Source organism: Vicugna pacos, chromosome 27, assembly GCF_048564905.1.
Source record: "Vicugna pacos chromosome 27, VicPac4, whole genome shotgun sequence".
NCBI lineage: Eukaryota > Metazoa > Chordata > Mammalia > Artiodactyla > Camelidae > Vicugna > Vicugna pacos.
Genome location: NC_133013.1, coordinates 8,043,906 through 8,059,516, shown reverse-complemented (window position 1 = coordinate 8,059,516; position 15,611 = coordinate 8,043,906). Strand labels below are relative to the sequence as shown.

The following is a 15,611-nucleotide window of genomic DNA, read 5'->3' as shown; positions in this document are numbered from 1 at the left end:
CTTACTAAGCCCCCTTTCCCGACATTTTTATACCCATGTGGATTTCAAGGGAAATTTAATATGTGTGTTTCTGATTCAATTCAGCTTAACTCAGCACAATTGTTTAGTGAGAACCACTTTGTGTCCAAGAATCTTCCAGAACCCTTTTATAAGCCCCTTAAATGACTTTCTTTCTAACCAGGAAGTGTGTTTTGTCAGAGAAAATTGAACTCAAACCTCCAAATAATTCAAATTTGACTCAAAACTCAGAATCCCCAAATTCTAAAGCGAGTTGGAAAGTTTACAAACAAGGCTTTATGTCCCTGAGAAAGTCCAGTGGTGGTCTCAAGAAGTTAGAATGAGTTAGCAAGTGAGATGCAGTGATTTCAGGAAGTGCCACTTTGTGTACTTTAAAACCCAAAGTCTGACTACTTGCTCCCTGGATGCAGGGCTGGCCTGGCCAAGAAGCTTCCAGGTCTGGGTGGCCCAGGACCTGAGCAGTCCCATCAGCTTTCTGAGTGTTGGTACCTTCCTCAGCAGGCTAGAGGTTGAAGCCCCAACAGCTAACACCATAGAACCTCACCATCCAGTTTAGGCTAATGAAAGCTATAGCTGAAATCAATGGGCTGGCTTCGTTTATTTCCTCCCAGGATTAGTTTTGTCTTTTAAAAACTTTTTATGATAAACCTAAGCACAGACTGTTCAGAGCATTTGATTAAAGCCAAAAAAGTACAGATGGTGATAAGAAGATTTTTTAAAAATGTGCTACTCTTTCTATGCAAATATGACATAATTATTCCACTCAAGTTTAGAAATTTGTTTTTCTGATGGGGCATGGTTTAAATAGCCAGCTGTATCATTTAGTCAGTATGGGATTCAGCCACATGTAACAGAAAGCCCAAATAGCAGGCTTAAACAAGACGAGGTTTGCTCACATGAAAGAAATCCAAGAAAGGAAATCCAAGGCATAAAGCCTGGTACCAGGGTCATCAAGGAATTAGGTTCGTCCTGTGTGCCCGTTCCAACCTCCTTATCACACAGCTTCCATTCTCAGCATTGCTTTATGGTCACAAGATGGCTACTGGAGTCCCAGCCCTCGTGTCTTATGTTCCAGGCAGCAGGAAGAAAGAAGAGCCTCTCAGCTGATTCAGCCCCATGTAACAAGCTTCTTTGGAAGCCCAACCCAAGGGTTTTGGTCTATATCTCACTTCTATCTGCCAGAGAGGCTAGAAAAATAGATTTTACCAAAGCCCACTGTCCTCAATAATGTGAAGTCCCAGCAGCAAGAGAGAAGAGACGGACTCGGTGGTCAACCAGCTGTCTCTACCTCACCTGCCCTAGTCCCTCGTGCCTTGTCACAACTCTTAATCACAGCCCTCCCTGGTGGGAGATGGGCAGGGGAGAAGGTTCTGCCAGCCATGAACTGTCAGGTTGCGGGTGTGAGGACTCACCAAGGCCTGATCCATAAAGATTCTGAAGTGTCTTCTTTGCTTTTATGTACTTAATTCTCTGCCTCTGCCTGGTCTAAAACTGATTCACCCCAGACCGATATTGTGTTTGGAAGATCTTCTCTCAGGGCCAGAAAGGACTAGAAGGGCTGAAGGGACTGGGTGTCTGTTGGCTTACCCTCCTCAGGCCTGGACACTCTTGCCTCTGGTGTCATCACTGGACACCAGAACTGGCAGGAAAACAGATTTGTTTGTGTGTTCCTTGAGGACAGAATGATGTAGTGGCACGAGGCAGGCTTGACCGATCTTAAGTTACAGGGAGGCTGAAAGGCAAGTAGTTCCCTACTCAAGTCCAGTTTGGGCAACGCTGAACGACCCACATGAAATGTGGTGTCTACTTCATGGACACCATCAGGGAGGTGCTCGCCGTAAGGTCAGTCTTCCCTCACCTTAGGGGCACCTGTCACCCCATTTCACAGCCAAGAAAAACCAAGGTGAGGTCATCTGCCCTGAGTCACTGAAGAGCCACACTGCTTCCCTCCTTCAGAGAATTGCCTTTAGCCAAGGAGCGTGGCTATCTATGACAGACTTCCACACACCCAAGTCCTGGAACCTGATCTTGACTCCCTGGTACTGGATGAGGTAAGTGGCCTGTGGGAGACAGCTTTGCAGCTGGCCAGCAGTTTTGGGGGTGCTGGGGGCTTCCGAAGGTCTCTGGGAATCCCCAGTGAGGCTAAGGTACCAGACCTGAAATGAAAAAAGATTTCATTATTATCATTATCATTATTAACTACGTTTGCTACAGACCCCAACATCTCCCACAAGGTTTAGGCTTTTGAAAATGAAATTAGCTTGAGCTTTCAGAGGGGGTGGGATTTCTAACTTCAATTTTATCTTAGTCTTTTATTCAAGCTTATTTTTTCTGAATGTCCATCAAACAAACAAGCCCTCGGCATGAGCTGTCTTGCACTCAGATAATCCGAAATGCCAAGAAGCCAAGCAACAGACAAAAAGCAGCACCACAGAGCTGAATATGACATACAAATATTATTTTCACAATGAAATTAGCTGAGTGACTGTGGACCAGGGAAGTTTCCACAAGCCAGAGAGAAGCCAGGGGAACTTGCTAACTTCCCAACAGAAAAGCCTACAGAGAGGAATCAATCTTCAAGAAGAACAAAAAAATGAGGAACTGCCATGGACACCGCACTTTACAGTTTATAAAGGACCATTTTCCTGCCTAAGCTTCCCTAAACACTGTCAAATAAGAAGGAGATTATTTTACAGAAAAAAGAAACTGAAGCTCAGAGTGCAGTGTGCAGCCCAAGAGCACACAGCTGCAATCCAGGTCAGGGATGTGGTCAGAGGGACCGCGACGTTCAGGCAATCCCCCTGCCACCCAGATAGCCAGCGGCTGACTGGGAGAAAACGGTCCTTCTCCCTTCCCTAGCACCTGTGGCCCTTCTCCCTTCCCTAGCACCTGTGGTTACCACCTCTGAGGCCAGGGCCTCGGGGTTCAAGGCCTACGAAAGGCACAGCCTGGAGGAATGCTGCTCTTATTTTGCACCTGTTTCTTCACTGTGCTCTCTGCTGCCCTGGTGACATGGGCCCACAAGATACATGTGTTCCCCCTGTTGAAAGAAGGGTGCAGGGAACAATAAGAGAGATCCCTCCTCCACACCCTGCACCATCCACCCACACAGTCTGGCCTTGGTTCTTCCATTGCAGGTGATGTCTGGGGCAAGTATCTGCATGCCTCTGTTTACTCACCTGTAAAATGGGGAGAAGAGCATCTTGCCTTCATCCCTCCCACTGAGTGGCAAGACAGGCGAACAGGGGGAGCTTGCTGGTCTGGACAAGTCTGAAGCCAGGCCCATCTTTCTGACCTGCTCTCTAGGAGCCGCCTGCTACGGCTGAGGGCCCCACTCCCATCTCAGGCTCCCAGGATCATGTGGGGATGGGGTGGGGTTGTCAGCAGGAGGAGCTGCAGGTGAGGTGGTTGGTATCATTGCAAATGGCCCCCAAGGCAAAGTTGCTGCCAGTCAGGAGGGTCTGCCTCCAGACCCTGCAGGCCCTTTCTGGGCCCAGGCACCCAGACGCTGGGGCTCCGCATCCAGGCAGGGGCCCTGACCTGAGACCTCTGCCCACATGTTAACAAGAGACCTGAGTGGTGGCCGCAGGACCAGTCAGGCAGGCCAGGGAACCCAGGGACTGCAGGAGCAGCTAAGGAAAGAGGCAACATTGCTCTGGGCCTCATCAGTGTCAGAGAGCCTGGCATCAAGGACAGAGCTCACTGATGTCAGTCAGCCCTAACTCATTCAGGGGACCCACTAGCCCCTTTCCCTGCCTCACCTGTGCATTCTAAGCCACAACAGCATAGGACTCTTCCACCCCACGAAGGCAAGGGGTCTGATGAGGGGTTTGCAAAAGTTTAAAAGCTTATTCCACTATCTAGGGCACCCAGCAGCACTGCAGTGAGGAAGGAGAGAGGGGACAGAGATGGACACTGAGAGCCCCAAAACAAACAGAAGGAGCCTCAGGACAGTAAGGAGTGTCCCCATTGCTTGTCACTTGAGATCACTCACAGAAGTAAATGGACTGAGGGGCCGAGGCTTCTGGTGTTTAGACCACTGCTTTTGTCCTACAGTTCATCCCCCTGCATCATTGTTCCAGAAACCTGAGGGATGACACGCATGAGAAGCTGCTTCCATGTCTCAGGTGGGGCCTGGGGCAAGTCCCGGGGGGTTGGTGGAGCGTTTGCGAAGAGCTGAATGTGCCTCTTCGTCCCTGGGAGGATACGAATGACCTATGGGACCAATGCTTCAACTCTTAAAACTGCAAAGATCTCACGTGCTTTCTCTCTCTCTTTTATTTAAAAAAAATTAGGCATAATTTATCCATTTTAAAAATCAGAACAATTGTATCCCAGGGCCCCGAACTGGAGGCCCGCTGCGCGCCTAGTGAAGATCAGAGGCCCAGCCGTGCGGGCACCGCACAGCGCGGGGCAGGAAGGGCCGGGCGCTTTTGCTTCGCTTTCTGCCCTGGGCCTGTGACGCCCAGGGCCGGGGAGATTCCGCGCCCGCCTGCCCGTTGTCCCAGCTCGGACTGAGTGGGGCGCAGCGGGCGTCTGTCCTGCGAGCGGGGACCGTGCGGCCAGACCCCAGGCCGAGGCACGTGGGCAGCGTCGCGGGGCCGGCCCGCGGGGTCCCTGAGGCGGGACGCGGCGCAGGGCCGGCGGCAGGCAGGCGGGCGCACCTTCCCCGAGCGCGGCGCGCCGACCAAAGTTGGGCGAGTGCGCGGAGCTGCGGCGGGCAGGGGGCGGCAGGTGCGGCGGGCGGACTGGCCCGACCTCCTCCGGGAGAGAGCCGGCGCTGCGGCCCCGCGCCCCCGCTCCCTGCCCCGGCCGGCTGCCCGAGCCCTGGGACTTCCGGGGCCCGGCGGCGCTTCGGAGAGCTCCTCCAAGGGCAGCCTCCGGGGCGGGGGAGCGCGCGGCTTGGTGGCCGGGCCGGGGGTGGCCGGGCTCCCGCAGGGGCGGCGGGCGGGGTGGGGTGAGGCAGGCCGGCCCCCTCCCCTCCCGCCCGCCCTCCCTTCCTCCGGTCCTGCAGCCAATTAGACGGCCCCCTCGGGCGGGAGGCGTGGGGCGCTCCATAAAGCGGCGCGGAGCTGTCACCCCGCGAGCAGGCTGCGCAGCCCAGGCCTGAGCGGGCGCCGCAGACTCGGGCGCTTCGGGCCGGGAAGCGTGGAGGAGCCATGGCCACCACCAACGGGGCCTTGGAGAACGGGCAGCCGGACAGGAAGTCGCCCGCCCTACCGCGCCCGGTTCGCAACCTGGAGGTCAAGTTCACCAAGGTGAGGCAGTCGCCCGTCCCACCCACCCGACGGCCGCCTTGCTCCGCGCTGGGCTGCTCCTCCCGGGTGGCGGCGGGGACGAGAGGCCAGCAGGCCGGGAGCCCGGCTGCTCAGCTCGCAGGGTGCGGGGCACTGGGGGAGGCACGCCCTCAGCTGAGTTTGCCTCTCCGCCGGGCCGGGCCCTCCCGAAGCAGCGTCCAGGACAGGGCATCCCCGGCGGGAGACCGCCCAGTGCGCGTCCACCGCGGAGACTCCGGGACTCGCACCCCCAGACGGTCTCTCGGGTGCCAGGACTCAGCGCTTTAAGGCTCAAAGCCAGGCGAGGGATCCTCTGCAGCACCCGCGCGGTGCCAAGCTGCAGCCCTATGCGGCCCCGACGTGCCCCTGCAGGGCGCGCTGTGAAAGCGAGCGTGGTGCGCGGCCGCAGTGACTTGGGCGCGGTGGTCTCCCCGCAGACCCTCCAGCATGGTTTCCGGGGCTGAAGGGGTCGGGCTTCGGGAGTGTCAGAGGGGGACCGAGAACGCCAAGAGCCAGTCTGAGAGTTTGGGCTGCCCGGGTCTGCAACTGGAAGCCCCCGAAAACGTAATCCCGAGCAACCAGGGAAAAGTCGGGCACCTCCTGTGTTTAGCTGGTCCCCGCTCACCAGTAGAGCCAGGGCAAGTAGGAAGGTGCTCACTGACGAAACTGTCCTGGAGCCCAGAGGCCTGGGTCTTGGCAGGTCATGGTCTCAGATCTGGGCCTGGGAAACCGCGGGTGGCAGGGCCGCGGAGTCCCGAGGCTCTCGTCTTTTTTGCGCTGCGGCCTGGGAGGATGGAGCGTCGGCAAAGCGGTGAGATCACCTGCCTAGGGCAGGAAGGAAGATGGCGAGGCCTGGAGCCGGGGCTGAGCAGGGCTGGGAGCCCCGTGGCCGGCCAGGGGTGCGTGGGGTCCCGTCCCGTGGGAGGACACCGCAGGCCGTTTGGAGGCTGTTGGGCTGGTGCTGGGGGACAGTTTAGGGGCACAAGAGCCTCGGTAGGCTTCACTTCCCCCAATTTTGTCTCCTTTTATCTTTGCATCGTATCCATTGCCCCCAGCTGACACAGCACTTAGAAAATTCCATCAATTTTACTTTCAAAAGTAGCAATTACATCTCTCAAACAGTTTTAATCAACCAGAGAAATTTGCAGGCCACTATGTGTGGCCTTTAGATTTTAGTCTCTTGGCACTTACTGTCGGCTGGACTTCTGATCACATGACATTTAAATTAACTCTTTTCAGAGGGCTGTGTAATCAACAGAGACACTTCGATGCAGATTATTCTTAATGTAGTTTCCTAAGTAGTATCAGCTTCAGAGTGCAAATTCCAGCGCAAAATTCTGAAACAGTGAAAATAGCACCTAAATGTTTTTAGCGCCTGACACTGTTGGTGCTCACCTGTTATTGCTGGTGGTGGCTTTTTGTTTTATTTTTGCTTTATGAGGTTTGTTTGTTTTTTTTAACGCTGTAGAAATCAGAAATTACGCGTATTATTTTCCTTTTCCTTTTGTTCTGAGTGTCGTCAGAGCAATGCAGCCACATACGGAAAATCACCTCTTTCTCTGCAATTCTTTATGACCCTTTGCTAGTGTAAATGCAGCCCTTACTCTGAGAGGTAGATCTTAGCACATTCACAGAGTGGCTGGTGTCTGTTGTCTTGCTGGGTCTCCCCTCTCTTCTTCCTGGAACAGAACCTGGTGTGTAACTAAGGATAAGGGAAGGACATGAGATGGAGGAGCAAACATGGCTGTGATAGCCTGACACCAGGTCACACTGCATGCTCCTTTCTTCTGGAGGGCAAGGCCTCTGCCTCTCACTCCTTGCCCCAGGCTCACCTCAGCAAAGGCCTCCGCCCAGCACTTGAGGGGCCCAGACAGCTCGTATAGTTGTGGTTGAGGGTGGGCGACCCAGGCAAGCAATGCTGAGCAAGCCTCTGGCTGGAGAGGCAGCACAGAGGGCCGAGGAAAGAAGCTGGAGAAACAGAACGACAGGGCCGGGTGGTGGAGTGTGTGAACGGCAATGGTCTGTTATGTTTCAAACCTGACTCATGGTGCTTCTTGCTAATGGAGGACACACTGGAAATGGTGGATCTGAGCCCCGGCCTTGGGGCTGCCACTTCCCAGGGTAAGTCCAGCCTCCGGAAGGATGAAGCTCCTTTGTCTGTTCTCCTGTTTTTAACACTGGGCTCTACTCTGTGATTCCGGTGAGGGGAGGGTCCTTCCAAAACCTCCACATAGATCACAGAGAGCGCCTTCACTTCAGAGGGCCCCTTCCTTGCCTTCACATTTCGTCCAGTAGCAGAGATTATCTTTAAGATTTTCTGGTGCATTCGAACACTGGTTTTTATGATCTCTTTTATGAAAAATAAAATTCCCTCAAATCTCCTTTTCTGAAAACATGCTCCTTTTGAGTTTAGCGGAGGGCCAGCGGAAGTTACTCTAAATGGCGAAAGTAGAACCCACTTGGGTGCCCACCATCTTCACCTCTGTGGGCACCCAACACAACAGCTGTGGTTTTCCAGCTCAGACCCAGGATAACACGCCATTCTGTTCCTTCCATAAATTGCGAATTCCATCCACAGCTCAACGTGACATAATTCTATTCTGGTAGGAGTTTTGTTTCATACCAATTCACAAGTCAAGGGGAACACTTTTTTTCTAGACCCATTATCCTGATTTGAAGTTCAAAATAATACAGCCAGCATAATTAACCTCATTCTCTGACCCCTTCCTTATCTGTGTTTTTGTTTTGTTTTATTGGAGAGAAAATTCAACAGTAGAAACCAGTTACAAGATGACTCACTAATGTAGTATAAAGAGAAAAAAATTCTGCAAAATTAGAAACATGGTGATGGGAAAATATAGGTAGAGTTGGAAAGTCTGAATTTTTCTTTTAAGTTGCTGGACGATAGATCAGTGTCATAAATGACCAAGTAAATTTTTTTGAGCAGGAGGAACATGCTTGGGGATGAAGTATAACAGACATCTGATCGTTGCAATCTGTTTCCATCCCCTTATTTATATTCTCTTTTACCACCTTCTCATTTTCCCTCCCCCTTGGAATTGATACCAGGAAGGACCCAGAATCAGCAGTTTCACTGGTAGTCTCTATTACCTAACCCACGAAATTTCATCTTCCGCCAAATGGGCCCCTCTTCCAGGCTGCACTTTCCTCCCCACGCTAACTTAACTCCTCTTCTCTACTTATTAATTTCTCACTGTTACCGAGTGATTGCTTGCTGGATGGCAAAAGTGAACTCTTGGATTTGGTTTCAGCTGGAAGAATAAACCTGTAATTGTAGCCTGGCCTTTTCCGCGCGCTTCCCTGGGGGCCTGGCCTCACGTGGAAGGCGCTGAGCTTCCAGAAGTTGAATGGGCACAGCCCACGGGTGAGGGCTGCTCTTAGCTGGCCTTCTGTGCTTTGTCACCACTGCACTTACAAGCCCTGTTTTCCGTGGAGAGTTATCCAAACTGTGCACCAGCGGCTTCCCAGAGCAGGCTTCATTCCCAGTGAGTTTTTACAAGACAGCCCAGGACAGAGACACTGGATAAGTTGACTCCCCTCTCATCCATCCTCACTGGGGAGTCAAGTGTTCCAAATAAATAAATTCACGATCATTGAAATTAGCCCTTGCAGGGACACAATTCTTCCTTGAAATGATTTGAAGAAAAGCAAAAGCTATGCATGTAGATAGAGAGATGGAATCTGATGAGCTAGTCTGTACTTAGAAATTCTCAACTGCGTTTTATTTGATGGAAATGCATCTAACGCATCTTATCCATGTTCGAGACTGGGGTCTCTCTGACGCCATGATGGGCTGTGACGACGAGATTGTCGCATGCTGGTTTGGCAGGTGATTGTCTGTCCTCTGGGTGCCCGACTGGGTAGCCAGGACCTCCGTGCAGTCAGAGCATGGTTTGTGTATTATGTCACCTTGGTTCCTGGCTCTTTCCCCAAAGCCCTCTCTTTTAATGTGGTTCTTTTTGATACAGTTAGAACTTAGGGTAAATTAAGAGTAAATAGTACACATCTTTCAGTGCATGGACTTCATAAATTCTTTTTAGTTTGCTCATGATGTCTTTTTCTTCATAATATCTCTATTGTTGGCTATGTTCTAGATAACTGAGTCTCCAAACTAAGTGATTTTTTTGTGGGTTAATTCTTTGTTCTGGGTGTAAACGGTTGTTTGCTACATCTGTTAATATAACCAGAACATTTCCTAAGACAGAAATTTATCTCTGTATTCCAGCACTGGCTTTTATTCAACCCAACATGAAAATAAACGTTTTAAAGACAATGGGGGAGGGGATGCTAATGTGCATGAATGACGTCTAAAGGCTTAGAGTAAGATTCTTATATAAAACCGGTTTCTCGGTGGTCTAGCTGGAGATTGCAGCAGGAAGGAGGGAGACGAGGGGCCTCACTGCTGATAAATCCTTTAGGGTCAGACAGATTGCTTGGCATAAATATATAAAATATGTATATGTGTATATATGCATATATAAAACATATTTAATCTTCCCCCAAACTTGATAAGGGTGTAAAATTTAACTTACACCCTTTATTTAACTATCTAACTCAGCTATTCCTCTGTGAATCTATCTTGTTATTTTAAGAAAGAGACCATTTTAGAAAAAAATTTTTTAATTGCTTTAGTTTTATTATGACAAAATGTAATTCTCTGAAAATGTCTTAAAAGTCAAGAGACTTGGATTCTAATTCTGAGCATGCTCCTGGCTGGACATGTGACTCTGTCCCCTCTCCAGGCCCCATCTGTAAAAAAAAAAAAAAAAAAAAAAAAGGCAGGCGGGTGGGTTGGTGGGAGGGAAGGAAAAGACGTTACCTAAGGTTCTCAGCATGTTGGAATTATATGATTCTGATTTAAGCCTAATGCATTACAACTTCCTTTCCTGGTTAGATATTCATCAACAATGAATGGAACGAATCCAAGAGTGGAAAAAAGTTTGCCACATATAACCCTTCAACTCTAGAAAAAATATGTGAAGTGGAAGAAGGTGATAAGGTGGGTCCCCCCCTCCCCCAACCCCCACCGGCCGGTAATTCAATTACAGATAACTAAGGGATGAGGAAGCGCTTTGGCTGAGCTGTGAGACAGAACTGGCCCACACCGGGTCGGACCTGAGCGAGCTGCTTCTCAGACACACGGCCCAGAATGGGATCAATTAGGGACGATCCACTGCAGAGATCACTGTCCTTTGATAGATGTTTCTCTGTCCAGGAGGATGACTTCAGCTGTCATCATCAAGTAGCGAAAGGCAAGGTTTTTATCAATTATTTGAACCTGAAGGCATTAAAGGATCTCTCCAGAAAGCATTTCCGGCTGGTGTGTTTCACCAAATGGCAGGAGACACTTAAAAAGAAACAAAAAAACTTGAAGGAAAAAAACTTGCTGACTAAGTCATGCAGAGTTAATGATGCCAGGGAATTGCCAGATTTCTTTTCTACCAGAAACTTAAATGATTTAAAAAAATAAATAAAAGCTATAGCCTTTATAATGCTATTTGATGGCACAAGGTATATTTTATAAGCTCTATTATATATATATATATTATTATATATTATATGTTATTTTATTTCAGCTATGTTGCATAGAGATTCCTGGATGTGAACGTGATACATTTCAAAGCCATAAAGTATCTTTTGAATATAAATGTCACTGGGGGAAGAATTATAGGAACAGCTTTTGTAAGGGGGGAAAGACAACCTCTCCTCAACCTCTAGAGTACTCACCTGACATTCTTAAGTGTGTAGGTCATGTTGGACATGAACAGGGTGAAGGACACATGTATAAAATAGGCTTGACCTTGGTTCCACCAGCCATAGGTTTGGAAGGCAGCTATGCTCACCAGCTATAGTTTTGTGACGGGTGTGCACAGAGGTTCCTGCGATGCAGACCCTCTCGTGTGCAGCGTCCCATGTGAAGCTCTGTTTACAAAGACTCTAGCACTGAGGAGGGGCTCAGGAGGAGATGTGAGGCCGTGGGGAGGGGTGGTGTGATGCTGAGTAGGATTCATTCCCAAGAATCAGGGAGGAGAGCTAGGTCCCTGCCCTTGGCTCCGGCTTTTCCTGTGGTCTGGGTGACGGCTCCGAGCAGCAGAAGGCAGAGGCTGCCCTGTCCCTGCAGCTGGAGAGGTCATGGCCTCCACTTCAGAGCCTGGGACAAGGAGTTCAAAGTCCTAATATCTCCTTTGCAAAAGCTTTTACTCGCCTCCAAGCATGCTTCAGAAATGCAGAATCTTGGTAGGGTGTCCCTCTTGACTGGTTTCAGGTGTCCACTGCTGGCTGTACACCGCTAAGGAAGAGAGGCTCAGAGGAGCCTGGGGGGTGAGCTGCCGTCCATCAGCCACCAGAGCCTCAAACCCCATTTTCCTGCACATAAAAATGGGTGTCATCACTCTTAATGGCTCTCACTTCTTTCCTAGTACGAAGGTTTGATGGTAATTCTACCAGGGCACAGAAGATCCAGTTCCTTGTCTGTAAAAATGTGCCACAGTTCTGCCCCCAGTGGGGAGGGGAGGTGAAGCTGAAGGCACGAAAAAGTTCCTAATTTTCCCCATCTCTGAACTTTCCATTTATTTTTTATTTCTTTTTCTTTTTTTTCTTTCATTTGGGGTAAAGGTAATTAAGTTTATTTATTTTTTAATGGAGGTCCTGGGGGTCAAACCCAAGACTTCATTCATGTTAACCACCCACTGTCCCACTGAGCTATATACCCTGCCCGCCCCACCCCATGACTATTTTAAAATGCTTGTATAATCAGAAGGAAATGTAATCCTTGGCCATTGAGAAAACTTGAAAAAGACTTCAGATATAAAGAAAAAACTCACGTGAAAGCCCCCAGCCATTCAGGTGCGTTGAACCCTGCTGCCGCTCTCAGCCCACCCGCCACCCCTCCTTCCTCTGCGGCAGGACTCCGCTCTCTCTGTAACTGACAGCGAGCCCTTGGCAAAGGGTGATGCGCTCTCTGCTGTTTTTGGTGGTACAGCCCGACGTGGACAAGGCCGTGGAGGCCGCGCAGGCCGCCTTCCAGAGGGGCTCGGCCTGGCGCCGGCTGGATGCCCTGAGCCGGGGCCGGCTGCTGCACCAGCTGGCGGACCTCATGGAGCGGGACCGCGCCATCCTGGCCGTAAGTACATGCACTCGGGACAGGTGTGGGACCGGCTGGCCTCGCTGAGGGCCTGTTCCCCTCAGGATGTGGGTGAAAGGATCTAGGATGCTGGTTTTGGGTGGCGATGGGTCTGCCTGGTCCTTTGAGGTGTGGCTCTCTGGCGGTAGGCAGATGTCCACAGCCCTGGATTCATCCTTTTGATTTTGAAGTCAGACTTTTGCCACCTGCAACTCAGCTTCTTGGCCAGGAAGTTGCCTGGAGAAAATTCAGCTACATTAGTGGTTCCCAGACTTGAGACACTCCCAAATAACCGGGCTGGGCTAGGGTCCCACCTTCACAGTTACGAACTTAACTTTTTTTCATCCATGAACTCCCTTTAAATTTAAATTTAACCTCATCCTAAAGGACAGTATCTATGAAATCACAGGTTTAATATGCTGATGCCTTTTTAAGACTTATTAAAATAAATGTCACGACTTATCATAGAAAAAGTTTCCCCATATACCTTAAAAATCTCCTGTTTCACCCTTGAAATGCACAGTGATGATTGTGTGTGAAGTAATGGTGAGGGCGAGGTAACCCAGTTATAGGAAATCTCAAAGTATCAAAGACCTTGATTCAAATCCCAGCTTTGCCACTTAACTAGCTGTGTGACTTTGGAGAAGTTGCTTACCCTCTCTTAGCGTATGTTTCTTCATGGAATGTTACTAATAATGATATCTAAGTGTTGTAAGAATGATTCACTTAAAATCCTTAGCTGTCCCTGGCATGCAGTAAGCACTAAATCCATGATACTATTATTAGTAATAGCAGTCCTCATAATAATGCTATCTGAAGAGCCAGGTTCTAACATCAGCTACATGTTCTCCTGGCCGACAAATTTCAGGGTACCTTACTTAGTTCCTCAGCTGCAAAGTGAGGATTTTTATTGAGCCCACTGCGTGTGGTTGGGCTGCTCCCATGAGATGGGCTGTGAAGACATTTAGGAGTTGTACGTGCAGGATTTAAAGGAATCCTCAGACCTTCCTTTGGTCTTGCGGTGTGTGACTGAAGGAAACCTCGGGGCCCCCTTGTGCCTTGAGGTCCTTGGCAGCCTACACATGCAGCCCTCACATGGCCAGGCTCCCGAGTAAAACTTACCCCAGACCTTGAATCCCAGTTGGCAGGGGAGGAAATCTCCTTTTTGGCCTCCAATTTGGAAAATGGTTCTTTTCTTTCTTGATCTGATGTCTGGAATGAGTAGTCCAGGGGAGGGACACCCTTGTGGAGGACAGTGCCAGCCAGGACTCTGAAATTGCTCTGGTCTGTCTTGGGGTGGAGGGTGGAGAAACTCTGCATTTCAGGTGCTGCTTTCTGGTGCATTTCCCTGAAGGCGGGTCCGCGCAGAGAGACCTGCGCCCTCCCTCCTTCCTCTCCAGTTGGCCAGTCCGAAGCTGGCTGAGGGGGCACTCCCTCCCAGGGTCACTGTTTCTCTCCGTGGAGTCTCTGGATTCTTCCCGCAACGAAAGCCAGCCTCAACTCTCAAGCTGCCAAACTGGCTTCTTCAAAAACATTTCTGTTTTCACCCAGCATGAGCTCATCGGTCTGCAATGTCCATGTGGACTAATAGCAGGCGGGAGAGGATGTGCCCTGGGCACCCTCCCCACCCTGTCCTCCAGCGTCAGTACCATCCCGGGGAGCAGCGGCTGCGGGGCCACCTGCCCCTTCCGCCTGCTGGGCTGTCCTGGCGGGACTGTGTACCAAAGCGCACGAGCAAGTCGCCTCTGCCATCGGGACCTCGCTGCCCACAAGAAATAAGACCCAGCTCTTGGCCACATCGTGAAAGGGACGAGAGCATGTCTGGCCAATGCAGTGTTTAAAACCCAGACCACGCCAGAGGGAAGCACACCTCCCTCTCCAGCCTGATAGGCTTTTTCCTGCATTTTCACGCAGCCAAGTGCCTCTTTCCGTCACATTCTCCTCCCAGCGTGGTGGCTCTGATGGAACTGGACATTTACTTCGTGTTCAGTGTTTGGAGATGTGGGGGATCCAGCAGCCCCGGCTTTCTCTCCCTAAATCACCTGGATCAGACGCTGGATCTTTGGGTGCTCATCTGGGGAGCTCCCTGATAGGGGTTGTCCCTCTTTACTCTCTTCTCAAGCTGAGCCCCCACTTCTGGGTCCCGCATTTAAGCCTTGGCACTGGGTGTCCAAGATCACGAACCTACAGCACTTTCCCTTCATTCTTTAGTATCTGAGGGTTACCATGTGTTAATTTTTCGGAAAGCATATTTCCAAAAATGTTAAAGGAAGTAAACTTAGAAACAGCTGTGGTTCACTCATGGTCCAGCCATAGTAATGGTTTAAAAGTTCCAATAAGTGGCCACCATTTGATTTCTCACATTCAGGTCTTTGTCCTCACCTGCGAATCTTTTTTTATCTTTATTTTTTTTAAGAACTTCCTTTCTAAACCTATCGTGACCTGGTTTTGCTTGGCCAGATTCCATGAAACCGACCTGGTGACTTCCTGTTGTCATTCCGGTGAATAAACGGGCCTAAGTTAATAATTAAGATAGTTAGTGCTTGTTGAATGCTCACCAGGAATCAGCCTTGGTGTAGTTACTTGACCTGTAGAATTTATTATCCCATTTCTGTGGCCCAGAGAGGTTAGGTAATCTGTCCTAGGTTACCCAGCCAGAGAAGGTAAGCCAGGACTGGAGGTGGGCAGTGGCTCCAGTGGCTCCTGCACGTCCCCACAATGTCCTGCCCCAGTCCTCTGCCTTTCTCTCCCTGTCCCATCCCTGAAGAGGGTCAAGGATAAACTCCTGGTTCCACCAACAGACATGCAGATGCTTTGTGGAACAGCTGGGCCCTGAAGAATGGTGGCATTATTTGCAAATGCTGGGTTTCCCCTGAGAAACTAAAAGTTCCAATTTGGAAAGTAAGTCAGTAGGAGCCAAAGGTACAGTGTACTGAATGTCATGTTGGCCTGACTTGGCCCCTGAGTAGCACCTGCCGGGGTTGAGGCACACCCCAGACCCAGACCAACTCTATCGTGTTCAGCAACACACAGCCCTGTCTCCTCACTGTCCCCAGATGAGGATTGCCAAGCACCTGTCTGACCCCAAAAGGGAAAATGGTGACAATCATCAGAGCTGTTACTGTCATCATCTGAACAGCGGACGTGGCTCTTACCGTGGGTAGGCACTGCTT

The 15,611-nt window shown here is 50.3% G+C and overlaps 1 protein-coding gene across 1 annotated transcript in view; it reads left to right on the top strand.

The window, feature by feature from the left end:
- The first annotated feature begins 5,045 nt into the window (after positions 1-5,045).
- ALDH1A3 (aldehyde dehydrogenase 1 family member A3) overlaps positions 5,046-15,611 on the top strand; it is a 41,400-nt gene continuing 30,834 nt past the window's right edge. Inside the window, exons 1-3 of the mRNA XM_031691610.2 lie at positions 5,046-5,276; positions 10,210-10,314; positions 12,298-12,438. Of these exons, the coding sequence (XP_031547470.2) occupies positions 5,178-5,276; positions 10,210-10,314; positions 12,298-12,438 (345 nt within the window). The 5' untranslated portion in view covers positions 5,046-5,177. The remainder of the gene's footprint in view (positions 5,277-10,209; positions 10,315-12,297; positions 12,439-15,611) is intronic.